At 38.5% G+C, this 16934-nt stretch overlaps 1 protein-coding gene across 1 annotated transcript in view; it reads right to left on the reverse strand.

The window, feature by feature from the left end:
• Nucleotides 1-16934, reverse strand: part of cacna2d3a (calcium channel, voltage-dependent, alpha 2/delta subunit 3a) — a gene marked incomplete at both ends in the record, with an annotated part of 173687 nt that overhangs the window by 100226 nt on the left and 56527 nt on the right. The window contains 2 exons of the mRNA XM_081349565.1: nucleotides 364-495; nucleotides 5718-5880. Coding sequence (XP_081205691.1) covers nucleotides 364-495; nucleotides 5718-5880 — 295 coding nt within the window. The remainder of the gene's footprint in view (nucleotides 1-363; nucleotides 496-5717; nucleotides 5881-16934) is intronic.

Consider the following 16934-nt stretch of genomic DNA (forward strand, 5'->3'; position numbering starts at 1 on the left):
CTCTATAGCTTCCGTGTTGTTGCTCCCCAACATAACCATATTTTACACTTCTTTCCCTGTTGGCTGTCAATGAAACAGTGTCACGAAGAATCCGGTCTCCTCTGAACTGAACTGATGAATCACGTGTACTTCTACATACTAGCATCACATCCAAGCAATGAGACTCCCCATGTGCAAGGGTTACTTATTTTTAATCACACTACACATTCTAAGGTAAAAATATAAAGCATTTTCAAAATACACATTCAAAATTCAAGCACATTTCAAACCTTGAAATCTTATCAGGTAAAATTAAGCATTTTCCAAACTCTGCATGAACCCTGCCAGCCTATGAGAAACAACCAACAACAACAACAACCTTACCTGGATACTGTCTGAAGAAACCTTTGGCACTACCAAAGTACTGCCATATGAGAGAAGGGTCTCTATTAAAGTTGTCCACAAACACCGTATTGAGCGCCTCTGACCAGTACACCCCATTCATTATGGCTGAGTCTGCAACAGAAGTCGGAATTGATTGGTTTGTACATTTTTATCAGTGAATGCAGTATTATGAAATCACAATAAATTGTGGCGTGTTGATATCTGGGAGCTGCTGTCCAGTCTTGAAGTACACTGTAAAAATTAGAGTGGTTATGGAACAACATGCATGCAGTGTCTCACGGAGCGGCCAAGACTGAACAGGAGATTCCTCAGAGACAGGAATAATCTACATATAAAACAATTAGTTCTGGTCCTCGAATCTGATTGGCGAGAGGCCTTCCGAGAGTGCTGATATTCCACCAGTATTGCTCTGAGGCTTTTCACCATGTGTATCACTCCACTTGTCTCTGTGCGTTTCCTGACTCTGTTTTGTCCGTTCTTTTGGTTCCCCTCGTCTTTACTCCCTGATTTGCACGTGTGTCTTGTTATCTAGTTATTCCTGTGTAAATAAGCCACGGGCTGCGTCCAAAATCACATCCGTCCCTGCTATATAGTAGGTGAAAAACAGTATGTGACAAGAGCAGTGTGTCTGAATTCACAGCACTCATGAAAGAGTAGGGGAAAAGTCCTCGGATGAGCTATTACTTCAGGAGAGATTCTCATGGACACTTTACTATCCCATAAGGCCACGGGGATAGAGGATTTATGAACGACAGTGAAGCGACTCAGCTGATGCTGCAAGTCATTTAATACTATTAAAAATTAAGTGTCCTAATAATATGTTATTTTTGGTTAATCAGCCTAATAAGAGATTAACTACAACTCTTCATTTTGTTAAACAAATGTGTCTTTAAAATGGATAGATTTATAGAACTGATCTGAGATCAGATAAATATCCATATAGACCAGGGGTCGGCAAGTAACTTTGGCCGCGGGCCAATATTTTTTTTAGCCAGTAGATGGCGGGCCAGCTACACAGAGTAGGCCTATGGATACAAATTAAATACTCTTATATAGGCCTATAATTGCGGAATATGATGGGTCCGTCACCGTCCGTGGATCATTCATTCAATCGTTTTTTTTTTTTTTTCAAATTAAAACCAAAAATAAAAAGATGAAAAACGACTTGTTTTTCCATTATTTATTTCCTAAACTGAAATGAAAAAAAAAAAAATAAGGACGGGTTTTCTGATTTTCTGATTGTGCTCAGATCAAAAATAGAAAAAATGAATTACTGGATTAGACAAATTTAAATTTTGATTTTTAAGTTTTAATTTAACACCTTATGCATATATCAAGGAAACCATTTTAAACAGATCAAGTAGGCTACTATTGTGGTAACATATTACAGCCATTTTAATAAAGGTGTGAATAGCAATCATGCCTCATTCCGTACAGTCCGACTTTTGAACTTTATTCCTTTTTTATTATTATTATTTATTCGGGGACACACACATACACACCTAAGGTTTAAGGAGGTCTGCGTGGGACTGTTTTTTTTCGTCCCGCTCCCACAAGGTTCTATTCAGCAACCGCTTAAAATACACTCGGTGTTCACCCGCTTTATTTCCCGACCTGACGGGTCCACAAAATTTAGATCTCGTTTCCATAATCTCACATTCAAATGTCTCTAATGGAAAGAAGGAGATTGGAGTAGCCTATAATAATTATAAATGCTATACAAAAATTGTGTTCGTGTCAGTATAAATATTAGGCTATTTTAACATTGTACTGTCAGCAGAGAAAAAAAATGTCACAGAAAAAAAATATGAAATATAAATAACATGAATTAAATAGGACAAAGCCTATCACTCAAGTTTCTAAGCAACATAAACGAAAATCATATTGCCCTACTGACGAAATGAAGTAGGCTATTTTCTGTCGAACTATTTCAAACATCCTTGCAAAAAAAGAATGTTGTTGACTGACAATGGTTTCAGTACCAAACAGCTCCTCACAGGGCTGGACTGGGACAGAAAATCGGCCCTGGCATTTTGGCCCAGACTGGCCCACTACATATGATCATAAACACCACCCATCTTTGCACGCCTTTGAATACGTTTTTGTTCAACTCCTATTCAGAAAAAATCAAACCTCTTTTAGTAACAGTGTCTGTCTATATGGCTATTACACTACTACATAATAATAGTTATAATATTAATCTCATGATAGTAGCCTAATAGCCATATATTGTAAAACAAATGCACTGAAAAATAAAGAAAACTTTCATAATTAGTTTTGTACTAATTTCTATACTTGAAAGAGATGAGCACATGATCTTTTATTTTGATGGAAACTGCATCAAGCTTTTATTTTGGCGGAAAACATGGATAAAAACGCATCTCATTAAATTTCTAGTAAATTTCTGTAATTGTCAACTATGCAGATGTGGAAATAATCTGTAACTGGGTTATGGGTTCCTACACTCATAGCCAAAGTGTTTTGAAAGTAGTTCTGCTTACTCCGGACTCTACGTTACACTTTCTCATCTCTCTCTCCTGATCCTCCTCACTATCCTCATCATCAGCCGCTGGAGCTGATGAAGGTCCTGCTGCTGCAGAAAACATATATATCTTGACACATTTTACAGCGTCCGCTTGAAGGGCCTGTATCTATTTTTCACGCTATTTCTCTGCACATTCCTTGCGTTTCTTCTCCATCTCTCAGACTATTTTGACAGATACACACTTGACACTGCACGCTCGCTCAAAGCCCAGAGGGGGAGGTGTTTAATGATGTGATTGGGCCAGCCCAGTGTCAATCAAGAAAACAACCAATGGGCCGCTGATCTACGCGTTTCATGGGCCGGTCTGTCAGTGAAAAAAAAACTAACGCTTACTTTTTTTTTGACCAATGCATTACACCGGCACTAACCCAGCGCTGTCAATTAAACAAAACAAAACGAATGGGCCGCCGATGTACGAGTTTTATGGGCCGTAAAAAAAAAAAAAAAAAAAAGTATGAGATGTATCGGCCCAAAAGCACGTCGGCCCACCGGGCATTTGCCCGGTATGCCAGATTACCAGTCCAGCCCTGGCTCCTCAGAGCTAGGTGTACAGGCGGTCAGAATTAAGTGCGGATACGCTGTCAAAAGATGTCGGGAGTTGGCTATTGTCAGTCAGACCGCACGCTCCGTCCAAAGTACACCAGAGTTCTGACCGCTACCGTCTTTTGACGCGCGAATGGACACAAAGTGGTCAAGCGTATAACTAGACGCGGCAGGCGCGAATTTGACGCGCTATTCACGTCCGTTGTGAACGCACAGTTATACTTTAAAACGTAATCCCGCGCCGCATTATTCCCTATGGGCGTTTCACACAGTATGCGGCGGTGAAATCGCCGCGCGACTACGGCTTTTCTCAAGTAGTGGAAGAGTTTTGTACAGCATTTAGGACTGCCAAAATAATCCGGCGGGCCAGAAAATATTGCTGACGGGCCAGTTTTGGCCCGCGGGCCGCCAGTTGCCGTTCCCTGATATAGACCATAAACCATACAGACGCTGGTTCATGGGTTCACTGAGATCGCCCCCTAGAGGCAAACCATTGCAATTTCAAAACTTTTCATAATGAAGCCTTGTTTACTGAAATCACGTGACTTTGGCAGTTTGATACACGCTCTGAATCACTCATTCAAAACCAGTGATTTACAAAGACTTCGAAGCTTCACGAAGCAGTGTTTCGAAAGCACCAATCCCTTCAGGTTACACTGTTGTGCTTCATTAGTGACTTTCATTCAACCAATTCATTCAAAAATGCTGATTCACTCTGGAACGAAACCAGGTGTTGGAATTATTTGAACTCTGAACACCACCTTCATGGCTAAATCAATGTTAATAATGCTAAAGCTGACTCTGCACTTCATGGGAATCAGTGCATTGGCTAGTTTATTTTGGAAAACTGTAAAAAAGAAAATATTCTGTGATCACTTTGTCTTCTGAAGGAAGCGATCAGATTGCTTCCTCTCAATTGCTAAAAAATAAAAAGCCATTGAATCTACACAAATCATGTTACATCATTTTTATTTTTAAAAAAGCAAATTAAAACAGAAAAATGAGCAGTTTGACTTTGATTTATTGTACCATGCTAACTCCGATCCCATGGCGTCGTGGGTAACTGACCCTATCTGCAAAATCTGAAACAACAGCTCAAATTATACATCAGTATTATACGATTACCATTGTGGAATTAGTTGAGGCAAACAGATCGTTATACTCTCGACTAGCTCAAGAATGGATTTTGTTCCATTTTAACCAAATAATCATCAGTTCTGCAGCTTTAAAGTGCAGTACAAATAAAACAAAAACACCAATGCAAATACTCTCACTCACAATTATTAATATTCCCTAGCTGAGCAGTCCATTGATAAAAGTCCTTCATTTTTATACAATTAAGCAGCCGTCTTACCCTAGAGTGTGTTTTGCATAAGAGGAGAGAGGGATAGCTCTTGAATAAAGTGGTGCTTTATCCACAAAGTGAAGGAAATAATCCTTCAGTGTAAATGGAGCAATGCATTCTGGGTTCCATTGGGGACATTGGGGACTTCCTTCTTCTGATGTTCCATTTACAGTGAATATAGATCTTTCATTGAGAAGATTTATATTAATTATTACATTAATATTTAAATTATGTGAGTTTTGTGTTGAGAAGTATACAATACTTGATGTTCAATGTATAGTAATTGCTTACTATGATACGTGTGACCAGAGCTGCAAGGTGTGGCTACTGAAGGAGGAGCCGATGGGCTGAAGGGAGCCGGAGCATCCTGCTCTTTTCTTTCTCATTCATTCATGTTTTGTTATTAATAACTTTAAACAGAATCATCAACTGAAATCTGCGCGGATTATCAAAAATACGACACATTTATAGGACATAAAGGGGTGAAATGCAAAGCACCGTTTCAATAAAAGGATATATTAAAGTTTATGTAGACTACTTTTACATTTTGGCTGCTGTTCTAAAATGGTTTTCGCCAGCTTGAATCCCAGTGCAGGAGCTGGAGGCTACCACAGAAACGTAAGTGGTTAGTTGTAAGTGCTGTGGTGACTCGTGACACTCGCGATAATTCATATCAATTCTCAAAGTTTTGTCTTTGTAAAATAGTGTGTTTAGAGGGCTTTAAACAGTAGAAACACATGATCACCGTGAATCATTCCAGTATTGTTATATGAAATATCAGCAGTATTTGAACATTGCTTGGCCAATCAAATTAGGGGACTGGAACTACTAAATAAATGTGTATATAAACCTAGAGCATCTCACACATTGTCCTCTTCGAGTGAGTGATGCTGATCATACCCTTGTTGTACATGTTGGTGGGCACCTGGACGACACTGAGGCTGAGGTTGACGGACAGATTATTGAAATGTTCATTCGGCTGCAGGATGAACTCTCCACCCAGCTCCACGCTCTTGCCCTCTTCATCCATCTCGTTGATTAACACTGCGTTAAAGTACTCGTACTGTCAGGAGAGAGAGAGACACATATGACAAGGGTGAGGTCATTCACAAATGGTGATCCAGCTCAAAAAAACTTTGCAAAGCCGATGCAGAAATATGGCTTTTGTTGTGGCAGAGCGTCAGTACGTGAGAGTTGTGATACTCAGATAATATTGTCTAATCATCATTATTGACAAAATTCCTGAAAATATGGAGATATCCTTTTTTTTGTCAATGATCCTCTGCAGGAGGAAGATTCATTTATTTTCTTTTGGAATAGCCATTCCAGCATTGCTCTGTATTCAGACACACTGTCAAATTAATTCTAGACTAAAAACTCATTTTTATAGTCAAGCTTTCACCTAATTCATCACCTAAACACACGGTTATGCTGTTAGGTCTACCAGAAACATAAACACCTCTCACATAATATAAATCATAATTGTTATGTGAATGCCACACTCTAAAAAATCTTGGGTTATTTTTTCTACCCAATTCCTACATTTTTTATTTTTTAGTGTTTGGGTAGTTTTTGTGTTATCCTGGGTCACATATAATAACCCAGTGGTTGAGTTTAATTTTTACTTCTAATATTTGTTAAATGAGCTTAAATGTATGCAATATGTATTCAAAACTAATATGCTATAAAATATGCTATACTGTAAAATATGATTAAAAAAAATAAAGGAATTACCATGCAATGAGTAGAGCTTTTCTTTTAAAGTTAATCTGTTAACATGAGTTCATATATGAAGTAAAAAATAAATTTAAAAAGTTAGAAATTAATCAACCCAGTATGCTGGGTTAAATTAACAACCCAATTTTTTCTGTCCTATATTTACCCAGCCCTTGGGTTGAAAACAACCCAAATCGGGTTGTTTTTAACCCAGTGTTTTTTAGAGTGCATTCATGCTAATATGAGTCTGTTAATTTGAGACCATTGGGAACATCCCGAGGATGAGCCAGAGAAGAACAGACTGACAGATCCAGCTGTGGGCCGGCCAGATGTTCCACACAATCTTCCACACAAGTAGGGGTGTCACAATATATCGCACTACAAAAATGCAACATTATGTACCGTGAATAGTGACAATATGTATGGTGGACAGAAAAAATTCAAGTTTTCAGAGTTTTAGTGTCTAAAATAAACTACTACAATAAACTACAATATATGATGTTGCATATAATGTATAATAATGCAGTAGGGGAATATTTGTGGCTCCTGATAATACCAAATGTCTGATGTTAGCAGTAAAAAGTGGCCGACATTATTTTAAATATATCTAGTCATTGAAAGTGTGCAAGCATATTCATCTAAAATAATGTTGTATTTTCATTTTCAGAATCATGGATATGTTTATTCTGGTGTCTCTATTGTCCTGCTTTGGGTTTCCAGCATTAAGTCCAACCCTATTCATTTACACCCACAATATAAAACCAAATTTAACATTTTAATCAACAGTTAATTTTTTGACAACCTTTTACCAAATGTCTTGGAGTATCGCAATAATATCTTATCGAGTTCAGTCTCGTGATGTGTATCGAATCGTGACATGAGGGAATAGTTACACCCCTAATTTCAAGTAATCAGGGCAAAGAGTAACAATACACCAATGAGCAAGATTTGGAAATAAAAGTAGAAAACAACTCTGAAGGCTTGCAGGGGCGTCTTTGAATACACCAGACATGGAAATAACTGCATGGAATCCTAAAATCCTCCCAAAAAAGTTCTAGATTTACAGATAAGGGATGGCAAACATTTGGGGAATATGGGGACAGAATGTGCTCTCTCAGGTTTCAGACAGAAGAGCTGCGAAATCTGAGAAACGCCAGCGCTATCAGAACGCCAGAGAACAGCAGCATGTGCAATCTCTCGAGCAGCAGTGGAGAAAGTGCTTTAAAACACATCTAAACATACACATCGCTATGCACACAAAATCAAGCTAAAATGCCCCATTATGATAAACATTGCTGACTGTATTTGAGCACAAATAAACCCTTGCTCTGGCACACACAAGCCGTTTGCCCTTCTCCACTGTCAGGTTCATATTTTTAGCACTGCAGTGTACTGGAGGAGCTATTAATAAATCATTCAGCAGTATTATATTTACAGCAGTGCTGTCATCTGCTCACTGTACTCTCTTCTCTGTATTGTCACAAAAAAAGACAAAAGAAGTTTACAATAAATGATCTTGTGTTATAAGATCCTATTTCAGAAATTATGACCAGAAAAGCTGCATTTCGATCAGAATAACTTGAAACTTGTCATTTAAATGTTTTTAGCCTTTGGAAGCTTTAGTACAGAGAGTATGGTTATGAATATGTTTGAATAGTCACTAAACCGTAAAAAATATTGAAAGCTGTGTATATATGTTTCAGTTATATTTAGTTCTGTTATTTAATTGTGATTTAGTATGCCCTCCGAAATCAAAATGTACGTTTTTTTTTTAGCTTTTAGTATAAATATGTTAGCCTTAAGGTTATGAATAAACTGGTGTGCTCCAAAACTATGACAAAATTCGTATTTAGGAGATATAATTAAGCATTCAAAACTTACAGTCTCTCACTTCCGCTTAAATGAATCAGGGATTTTTATGACATCACCGCAGACTTCAGCTTCATCATCACATCTTCTGTCCAATCAAATGCTCTCTAGAATCTGAAGCTCCGCCCCCTATGCTATAAACACCACCTGACCAAAGCGAGCGTTGACGTGTCACGGAGTAATATGGGTCAGATATGTGTGTTCGGTTGCTCAAACGCGCAAGTTTTATTCCGTTCTGCAACTGTACGTTAGTTAAGAATGAAATGACTAGAATTTATTTCCACCTCTACTATTGAATCCAGCGTATCATCAGCGCTCGGATTCGCTTCCACGGTGCTGTCAGTCTGTGAGGGAAACTAAATGCTATTGGCTTTTTGAAAAGGGGGAGGAGCCATTCAATATGCCCCGCCTTAGCTTCCCGTTCAAACAAAGCTGTGCGTTTCAAGCCACTTCAGTGGGACTTTAAGCCTTTAGTTCAGTCCGTTCCATGTAATAAAGCGGGGACAAGGTGACACACACAACCTGAATCTCGAGACTGTCATGTCGACAGCTTAACTCCTGACTTGTTTTCACAAACACACAAGACAAATGCACAACAGATATATGGCTTCTGAAGAGAAAGAAGCTGTCGACGCGCATTTCTGGTGTCTATTCATGGATTCGGTGATGCGCTACGCTACGTCACGATGTTCATACGTTCAGCCAATCGGCTTGGCGTGTTTAAACCCATGCTTCAGACACCGGCTCACATAAACATATAACATATAGCACCGGACACATATAGCTTCACTCCCATAGCATTAGTTCCACTCGTAATGAGATAACCTTGGCTTTTCACATATTACAAGCTCTGTTTACTCTTAAAGATAAAGGGGTTTTATCGGCATCTATGGCTTCATGAAGAACCTTTCCGATGCACAAAAGGTTGTTTTATAGTGGAAACAGTTCTTCTGAGAGTAGGTCTCAGGCTGTACGTATATACGGGTGTATAAAGTGTGTGAAGCTTGTAAAGTGACTGTGGCGCAGAGAGGAATATGCTGACAGGCTCGGGACATTGAGTCAGCAGTCTGAGAAGGACCATTCAGCAGAAACTTCACTTTAAACAGGTTAAAACTGTACACTGGTCCTCAGAGTTTCATACATCTGAGAGGAGAGATGTTTCTGTAGTCCTGATGTCTTCACTTAGTTAACCTTAACACACAATGAGAGGGAATCTTTTCTTACCTGTCATCCATAACTTCATATTCTATACTGCCCTATTGCACCAGAATGAGAAAGATCACCTCAAAAATAAAAGATCATTCCAAACTGTATGACTGTGAAACACAAAAGAGGATATTTTTGAAGAATGTTTTGACTTTGATTTTAAGGAGAGACATTAAACCTACTGGTTGTGTGATATTATGGGTGGTTACACTTTTTTTCTGATAGTAACTTTATAAATACATGTCAACTAGCTGTCATTAGAATATTAGTTAAAAAAATATATAAATTATAAATCCCTCTTTTAAATTCCTTCCTAAATCCACTTCTAAAATGCCTTAAAGGGATAGTTCATCTAACAATGAAAGTTCTGGGATTTATAATGCATCACATACACAGCCTGTGCTTGTATGAGATTTTCTTGGGTGTTATAAATGTCATCCGGCAGAAGAGATGCTGGTAGAGAGCAGATTATGTGCTGAATTTCCACTGGTGTGTTTAATCTGAGTTATTTGGCGGAGACCAGAGACTCGGTTGATGTACACACATATTTCAACGACCTCAACTATATTTTGACACAACCTATATTTAATAGCACATAAGGTTTTACTTAATAGGGCTGCCAGCTTCAGCAGAGGAAAGTAAAGGACATCTTTTTCCCCATTTCCATACCACACATATTTCATTTCAGACTGAAATAAAGGCAAGCTCACACTACAGAACTATGAGACATGAATTGCAATAAAGCTCACACAACACAACTAAAAAAGATGAGACAAACAAAGAAAACTGTGAAGAAATACACCCAGCCAGGCTGTCGATGTCTGTTCAGCAAAAACTGATAGTAAATCAAATATATCATAATGTTAAGTATAGAGCAAAGACCATTTATTTACATTTTAAAAATATGTTAGTTTATTAGTATAAAACAATTATGATCAAATTGTTGCCTTGCAGTCATGTAGATTAAGGTGCATGATGTCATTAGATGTTTCATCGCTCACACTACAACATCACGTGGCGATAATATCAAACAAGTTTAAACATATCGCAGCGTCTGGAGACAGACTCAGATCACGCCACTGACTTGCTCATATCTGACCGAACGCAACGATTTAGCAGCGATCCGGGGTTTTTTATTACGGACCTTGGAAACCTGCCTGAGCAAAATCCTGCCAAAAGACCTGTAGCGTAAGCCTGCCTGAAACATTTGATTGATTGATTGATTGATTGATTGATTGATTGATTGATTGATTGATTGATTGATTGATTGATTGACTTTATTAATCCCACACTGGGGAAATTTCTGTGTTACAGCAGCTCAAAAATAAAAAATAAAGTAAGAAATACAAAAATATAGGGAATGAAAAATAGAATAGAATAAGAGTAGTTACAATAACAATAATACTAATTATTAGAAAACAACTGTATTCACACAATAACCAACCTTATGTAAACAGACAGTATATAAATACAAATATACAAGTATACAGATGAGTATAATCTAAATGAACGGAGGTAACATATTGCACAATTGTAGGTGACACAAGTAATAAATAGATAAAGAAATACACATAATGCAGAATAATTGTCCGGTGCTACTTGCCAGCGGGGGATAACTTACCATATTGTAAACAAAAACACCTGAAGCTATGCATGTGTATTAAAATATTGTGCATGTGTATTAAAAGAAAGTGTTAGGATGATTGAAAGTGGAAAGTGGATTTAATTTGAACTTACTAGTATACAATGTCATTGCATCTGTTGTCAAAATTAATACATTTTGATGTCACGCACCATTACATGCATATAAATTCTTTCAGGATCTCTTTGTTCACCATTTCTTTATCCTTCCCGCTCTCTGCCGTATGTCCTTAGACCTTCAGTTCTGTTGAGGCGAGCCAGTCCAGCGTCCTATGATCAAGGTCAATTAGACCACGTTCCAGGTGTTTTCTAAATGGCAGTGTTCTGTCAAGCTTCACGCCAAGGTATGTGGGGAAGGGCTGGTGCTGTAGCCGGGTATTGTCAACCATGATGTTCATTTCGCGGGACGCCTCTTTGTTGTATAAGTGGATCATTGATGATACGGTCTTGTCAGCGCTAAGCTTGAGGCGCCAGTTCTTCAGGTATGAAGACAGGATGTTCACGTCTTCAGAAAGGCCCTCCTCTACTGCTTCCCAGGATGGCTTGCTCAGTAAGATGGCCAGGTCATCTGCATAGCCGTACTTCCTCGATTGTGTAGCAGGTAGATCGTGGATGTAGATGTTGAACAGCATAGGTGCCAGCACTGAGCCTTGTGGGACACCGTTCTTGAGCTTTCTCACCCTACTGCTTTGGCCATTACTGGTGTGTACCCGAAAGCTGAAGTTACTCAGCATCTCCATTATGAGGCTCACAATACGCTTGTGGATGGTTTCCAGAAGCTTCATATGTAGTACGCGCAGCCAGACAGTATCATATGCGGCTGTGAGGTCAAAGGAAATGGTGCTGGTCTTCTCCCAGCTTGTTCTTTGGGCAAGTTGGGGGTCGACCACTGAATTGAGAAGCGCCAGGATAAGACATTACCGTGTGGGATGTTCTTTTTGGCGGCTGCCAGCAGCATCCTGCAGTCATAGGCATCGTTTAGGTTGTTGTGGCACGGGTGTGGTAGACCAGCAGCTGCCTTGTTCACAAGTGTCTTGAAACCTGCCCAGTTTGCTTTGCGGAAGTTCCACCTCTTGGCATCCCTCCCTTGCACTGGTTGGACCATTGTTGGGATGGTGATGAGTGACGGTCGATGGCGTGACCGGGAAAACTTGTCCAGGATGTGTCTGACAGGAAGTGGCTGGTTGTTGTGCCATTTTGCAAATCCCAGATCTGGATTGGTGGTGCTGTTCCATTGTGCAGAGTAGAAAGTGCGCAGCTTCTTTCGGATCGTATAGGAGTGTCGCCTCAGCATTGGAAGCCCAGTCTACCAGGAAGTCATCATCAGCGCTGGAGCTACTGTAGCCCCATTCTGTATGATGGCTATTGATGTCTCCAGCATACAAGGCAGGGACTGGGACATCTGGCAGCGACGATGGAATCAGTCTGCTTGGAGGTAGCTTGTAGACGTTAGCAATGGTAGTATCTTGCACTTTCGTGGTGATCCATTCTACCTCTATCCTTTCTGGGGATATTCCTATAGCTGACCAGGTCATATCATTGTGGACAAATGTAGCCATGCCATGGTGTTTATTGGCAATGTATCCGGCCAGGGTATACCCAGGGACCTTCAGGATGTTCTTGTTTTTGGCATGGGTCTCTTGCAGTAGAATCACCATCACATTGTTTTTGTTGGCCATTATGAAGATGCTGATTATTGACACAGGTGTGCCTTAGGCTAGCCACAATAAAAGGCCACTCTAAAATGTGCAGTTTTACTGTATTGTGGCCAGCCTAAGGCACACCTGTGCAATAATCATGCTGTAATCAGCATTTTGATATGCCACACCTGTGAGGTGGATTGATTATCTCGGCAAAGGAGAAGTGCTCACTAACACAGATTTAGACAGATTTGTGAACAACATTTGAGAGAAATAGGCCTTTTTGTGTACATAGTTCAGCTCATGAAAAATGGGGGCAAAAACAAAAGTGTTGCATTTATCATTTTGTTCAGTGTATGTTGGTCTTGGCTATGGTGAGTCCTTCGACGTTGAGCTGAAGTAGCGTTAACGCTAGCGCTAGCTAGCTAGTGTTGTTAAGACATTAGTTTCGCTTAGTAGCATGCAACCTTGCAACTACTCCTTGCTACTACTAGGGAAGGCCACGTAGAGGCTGTCTTCTTCTCCCCCCTTGTATCCTTCCCTGATTCTTGTCCAAAACTCATACTACAGTGGCCTTTTTTTTTCATTGTCATTCGTATACAAAATTATTCAAATGTAATCGCCTATATTTAATGGAGCGTTCTTATATTTTTTTGTGCAAAATAAAATAAAAAAACAGGGAAAAAAATGGTTCTCATGCTGATTAAACAGATGGCAATTCTATTCCCTATATAGGGCAATATTGCTTAATTTACAATTACTATGGCAACCTTAGTTTATTCCCCCAAAGAAATTAGCAATACTTGATACATCAATTTGAAATGATGTCTACTCAAATAATATGTTGACAGTCAAATAAGGTCCTAAAAAAGCCCTTGTCCCACTCATGTTGGTGGCAATGTTTAGATGGTAAAGTATAATTTTAGCAGGCTAAAACATACTCTAGTCAAGAACAAAATTCTTATAGGAGTAAAATAATGCCAAATGTTTTTGAAACAAAAAAGCTTGTTGAACTGTACTGATTTTAAAAAAAAAGGCATTGCATTAACCGTGCTTGCATTTTAATATATTGTATTTTTAGGGCTTGCATTTTTATGGGCTGAAATTCAACATGTATATTTAAGCTGTTAACCCTCTACTGCACGGTGTTGCCATATGGCAACATACCCTTTTTTTGGACATTTCTTGAAATTTAAAAATAAGCATGAGCTCTGATTGGTCTCAAATTCATGGTAGAACCTGGTGGTAACTAATGATATGCTTTGATGACATCACATGACACTACACACCCTTGCACTGTCATTCTTTTCACACACTTTTGATGACTCCAGTTGCTGAAGAAGTGCTCGTGAATATGTGAAGATTTTCCTCAATTTTTCACATTTCTTCAGAATTTAAAATTACATCAAGCATCTGGGATAAGTTCTAATCTTTTTTCAATCATTGTCACATTGTTTTGATACTACTATTACCTTTTTATTCAATAAAATAGGTATGTTGCCATATGGCAACATTGTGCGGTAATGGAACAATATTTTGCTCATGCTAATGCAGAGTAGCTTTGTATGAATGACAATGTATGGATGCACTGATATAGTTGGATGGTTGTATTCTACTTATATATTTATATATATATATTTGTATATATTTATAAAGTAAAATAAAAGGAATATATATATATACGCTTATTTTGTTTAGAAAATGAAGCCGTCAGTGTTCTATGGCAAGACTGAGAGGAGGGCTGAAATGTACAGGGTACAAGTGGTTATACCATCTCATGAAAGTGAGGATGAGCTAGGGATCAGTGACGAGGAGTATGAGAGGCAGGCAGAATTAGGCCTAGTAGACTTAATATGTAGTAGACTAAATGTTGTTGAAATAATCGTTTCACATTGAGTAGTTTCACTTGAACAGTTCTGAGTTTACTTTTGTCAGATGTTTTGTAAAAGTTGTTGAATTGATACTTTGAAAATTAGTTTAATATTTTGTACACAAAGCTCTTGAAAACATTTTAAATAATAAAAACAATTTAATTTCTAAAAGACAGGTCTGTAATCATCTATGAATTTCATGTCATTTTGGGAGAAAACACATCAGGTTGTTCCATTGTCGCACAATGTTGCCATATGGCAACGTACCCAAAAGTACCCCCTGAAAAATAAAAAAAATAAAAATATATATAAATATGTTAATTTGAGTCTATTTTATATCTAAAAAAACACTGTAACATTTTTTTCCATGATTGCATAATAATGCGTGCAGTAGAGGGTTAATGCAATGCATTTTATTATTTTTTATTTTTCATTTAGTGCAATTCAGCAGGCTTTTTTGTTTCAAAAACATTTGGCATTATTTACTTCGATAAATTCTGGGGGTCTTGGCACAGAAAACGTTTTTTTTTTGTGTGTGTTTTTTTATTCACTAGCGTGAATTAAGTTTCCAATATAGGGTAAACAGATAATGGTCACCGTCATGTTCTGTTGTTTTGTTTTGTTTTGTTTTTTTGTTTAGTTTGCATGGCCTTTTGCATCACATTATGTTCACTGGTTGTTCATTAGTTCATTAATTATCTCACACATGTTTCCTTTCAGTTCATCATCTGGTGTGTTTATATTGTCCTCAGTTCTCTCAGTTCATTGTCTAGGGTTGGTTGTGTTTTACGCACACCGTTTCGTGTTTCTGTATTGGATATCATTTTCTTGTTTTGTTTAATAAAAGTTTATGCTGCTAAAGATCTGCATCTTCATCACAACATTACAGTCACAGCCTCAATACTGAACATCCGAATCAATCCAAATTAGGCTCTTTATATATTGCGCTTCATTCACAACAATTGCCTGGTTCGGAATCACACTATTACTAAAACCAAGAGGACATGTGTTGTTTTTAATATGCTTTAAGACAAACCATGTGTAAAGTCGACAGCATTGCTGAGTATTTCCTCCTTAAAACTGCAGTGAACCAAAGACAGTCTCAAAAACACGCTTTGAAATCGCTGGTGTTTCTGACGTCACAACCTACCTTGTAACCAATCAGATCAACGTGTGATCGTCAACCAGTGGATCTCTGAGCTGAGTGAGTGAGTGGAGGCGGGGCTCATTTGCATATTCATAGAACCGCGTATACTAAATGAGGCAAGGGTGTCGAGTTACATTCAAGATATTTTAAGGCATGAAGACATTTTTTCCAAGTAAAAAAGTCATTTTGGTGATTAAGGATGAGTTTTAAGGGATAAAACTATTGACTTTAATATCAGCTAACACTTTATTTTGATGCTCCCCAACAGACATTCTACTGACAAGAAGTAACTCATTCTTAAGTTATTCTACTTAACTTATTCTACTGACCCGAACAGTCTACTAATACTCAGCTAATACTCTAAAGAGATCCGTTGACATGTATGGGCATGTTTGCAGCTTTGCCCGATCTACATAATTCCTTTAGTGAATGGGGTGATGGATGCTGAATCAGTTAATGAATCTGCCCTGTCCTCTACTTTCCTCGGGCAGTAAAATCTATTAAGTGTCAGTTGTGTCAGTATATTTCTGAGGGAGTTACAGATGCTGGAGTATCTGAAGCTCAACACAGTCTCTGGTCTCCACCTGCCAACACAAGTTACGCAGATTAAACCCAGCGGTGGAGATTCAGCACATAATCTGCTCTCTTTCTCACATCTCCGCTGTCGTGTGACATTTACCACGCCCAGGAAAATCTCCTCTCTGTAAGTGTGCAGAATTAAGCCTGAGAAAATCCCCAGCAAGAGGAACGATTTACTCAGAAAACTCTCTAGCATAAATATGTATGAATGAGGAGAAAGAAGGAAAAAGGGAACCAGATTTTAACATCTTCTGAGTGGCATTTGCCAGTGCAAAACTTACCACAATGTTTAGGAGTTGTAGGTGGTTGTTAGTGCATTTCTATGGCATTGTGGTTGGTTTCTACAGTAGGACATTTCTAGAGTATTCCAGTGAAAAGAGTCCTCACTCTTCAAAGTAACACTATGCAAGTAAAACTGTGACAGTCGAGTGCATGAAGTGTCCAACGT

This window comes from Scardinius erythrophthalmus (genome assembly GCF_964197995.2).
Source record: "Scardinius erythrophthalmus genome assembly, chromosome: 20".
Taxonomy (NCBI): domain Eukaryota; kingdom Metazoa; phylum Chordata; class Actinopteri; order Cypriniformes; family Leuciscidae; genus Scardinius; species Scardinius erythrophthalmus.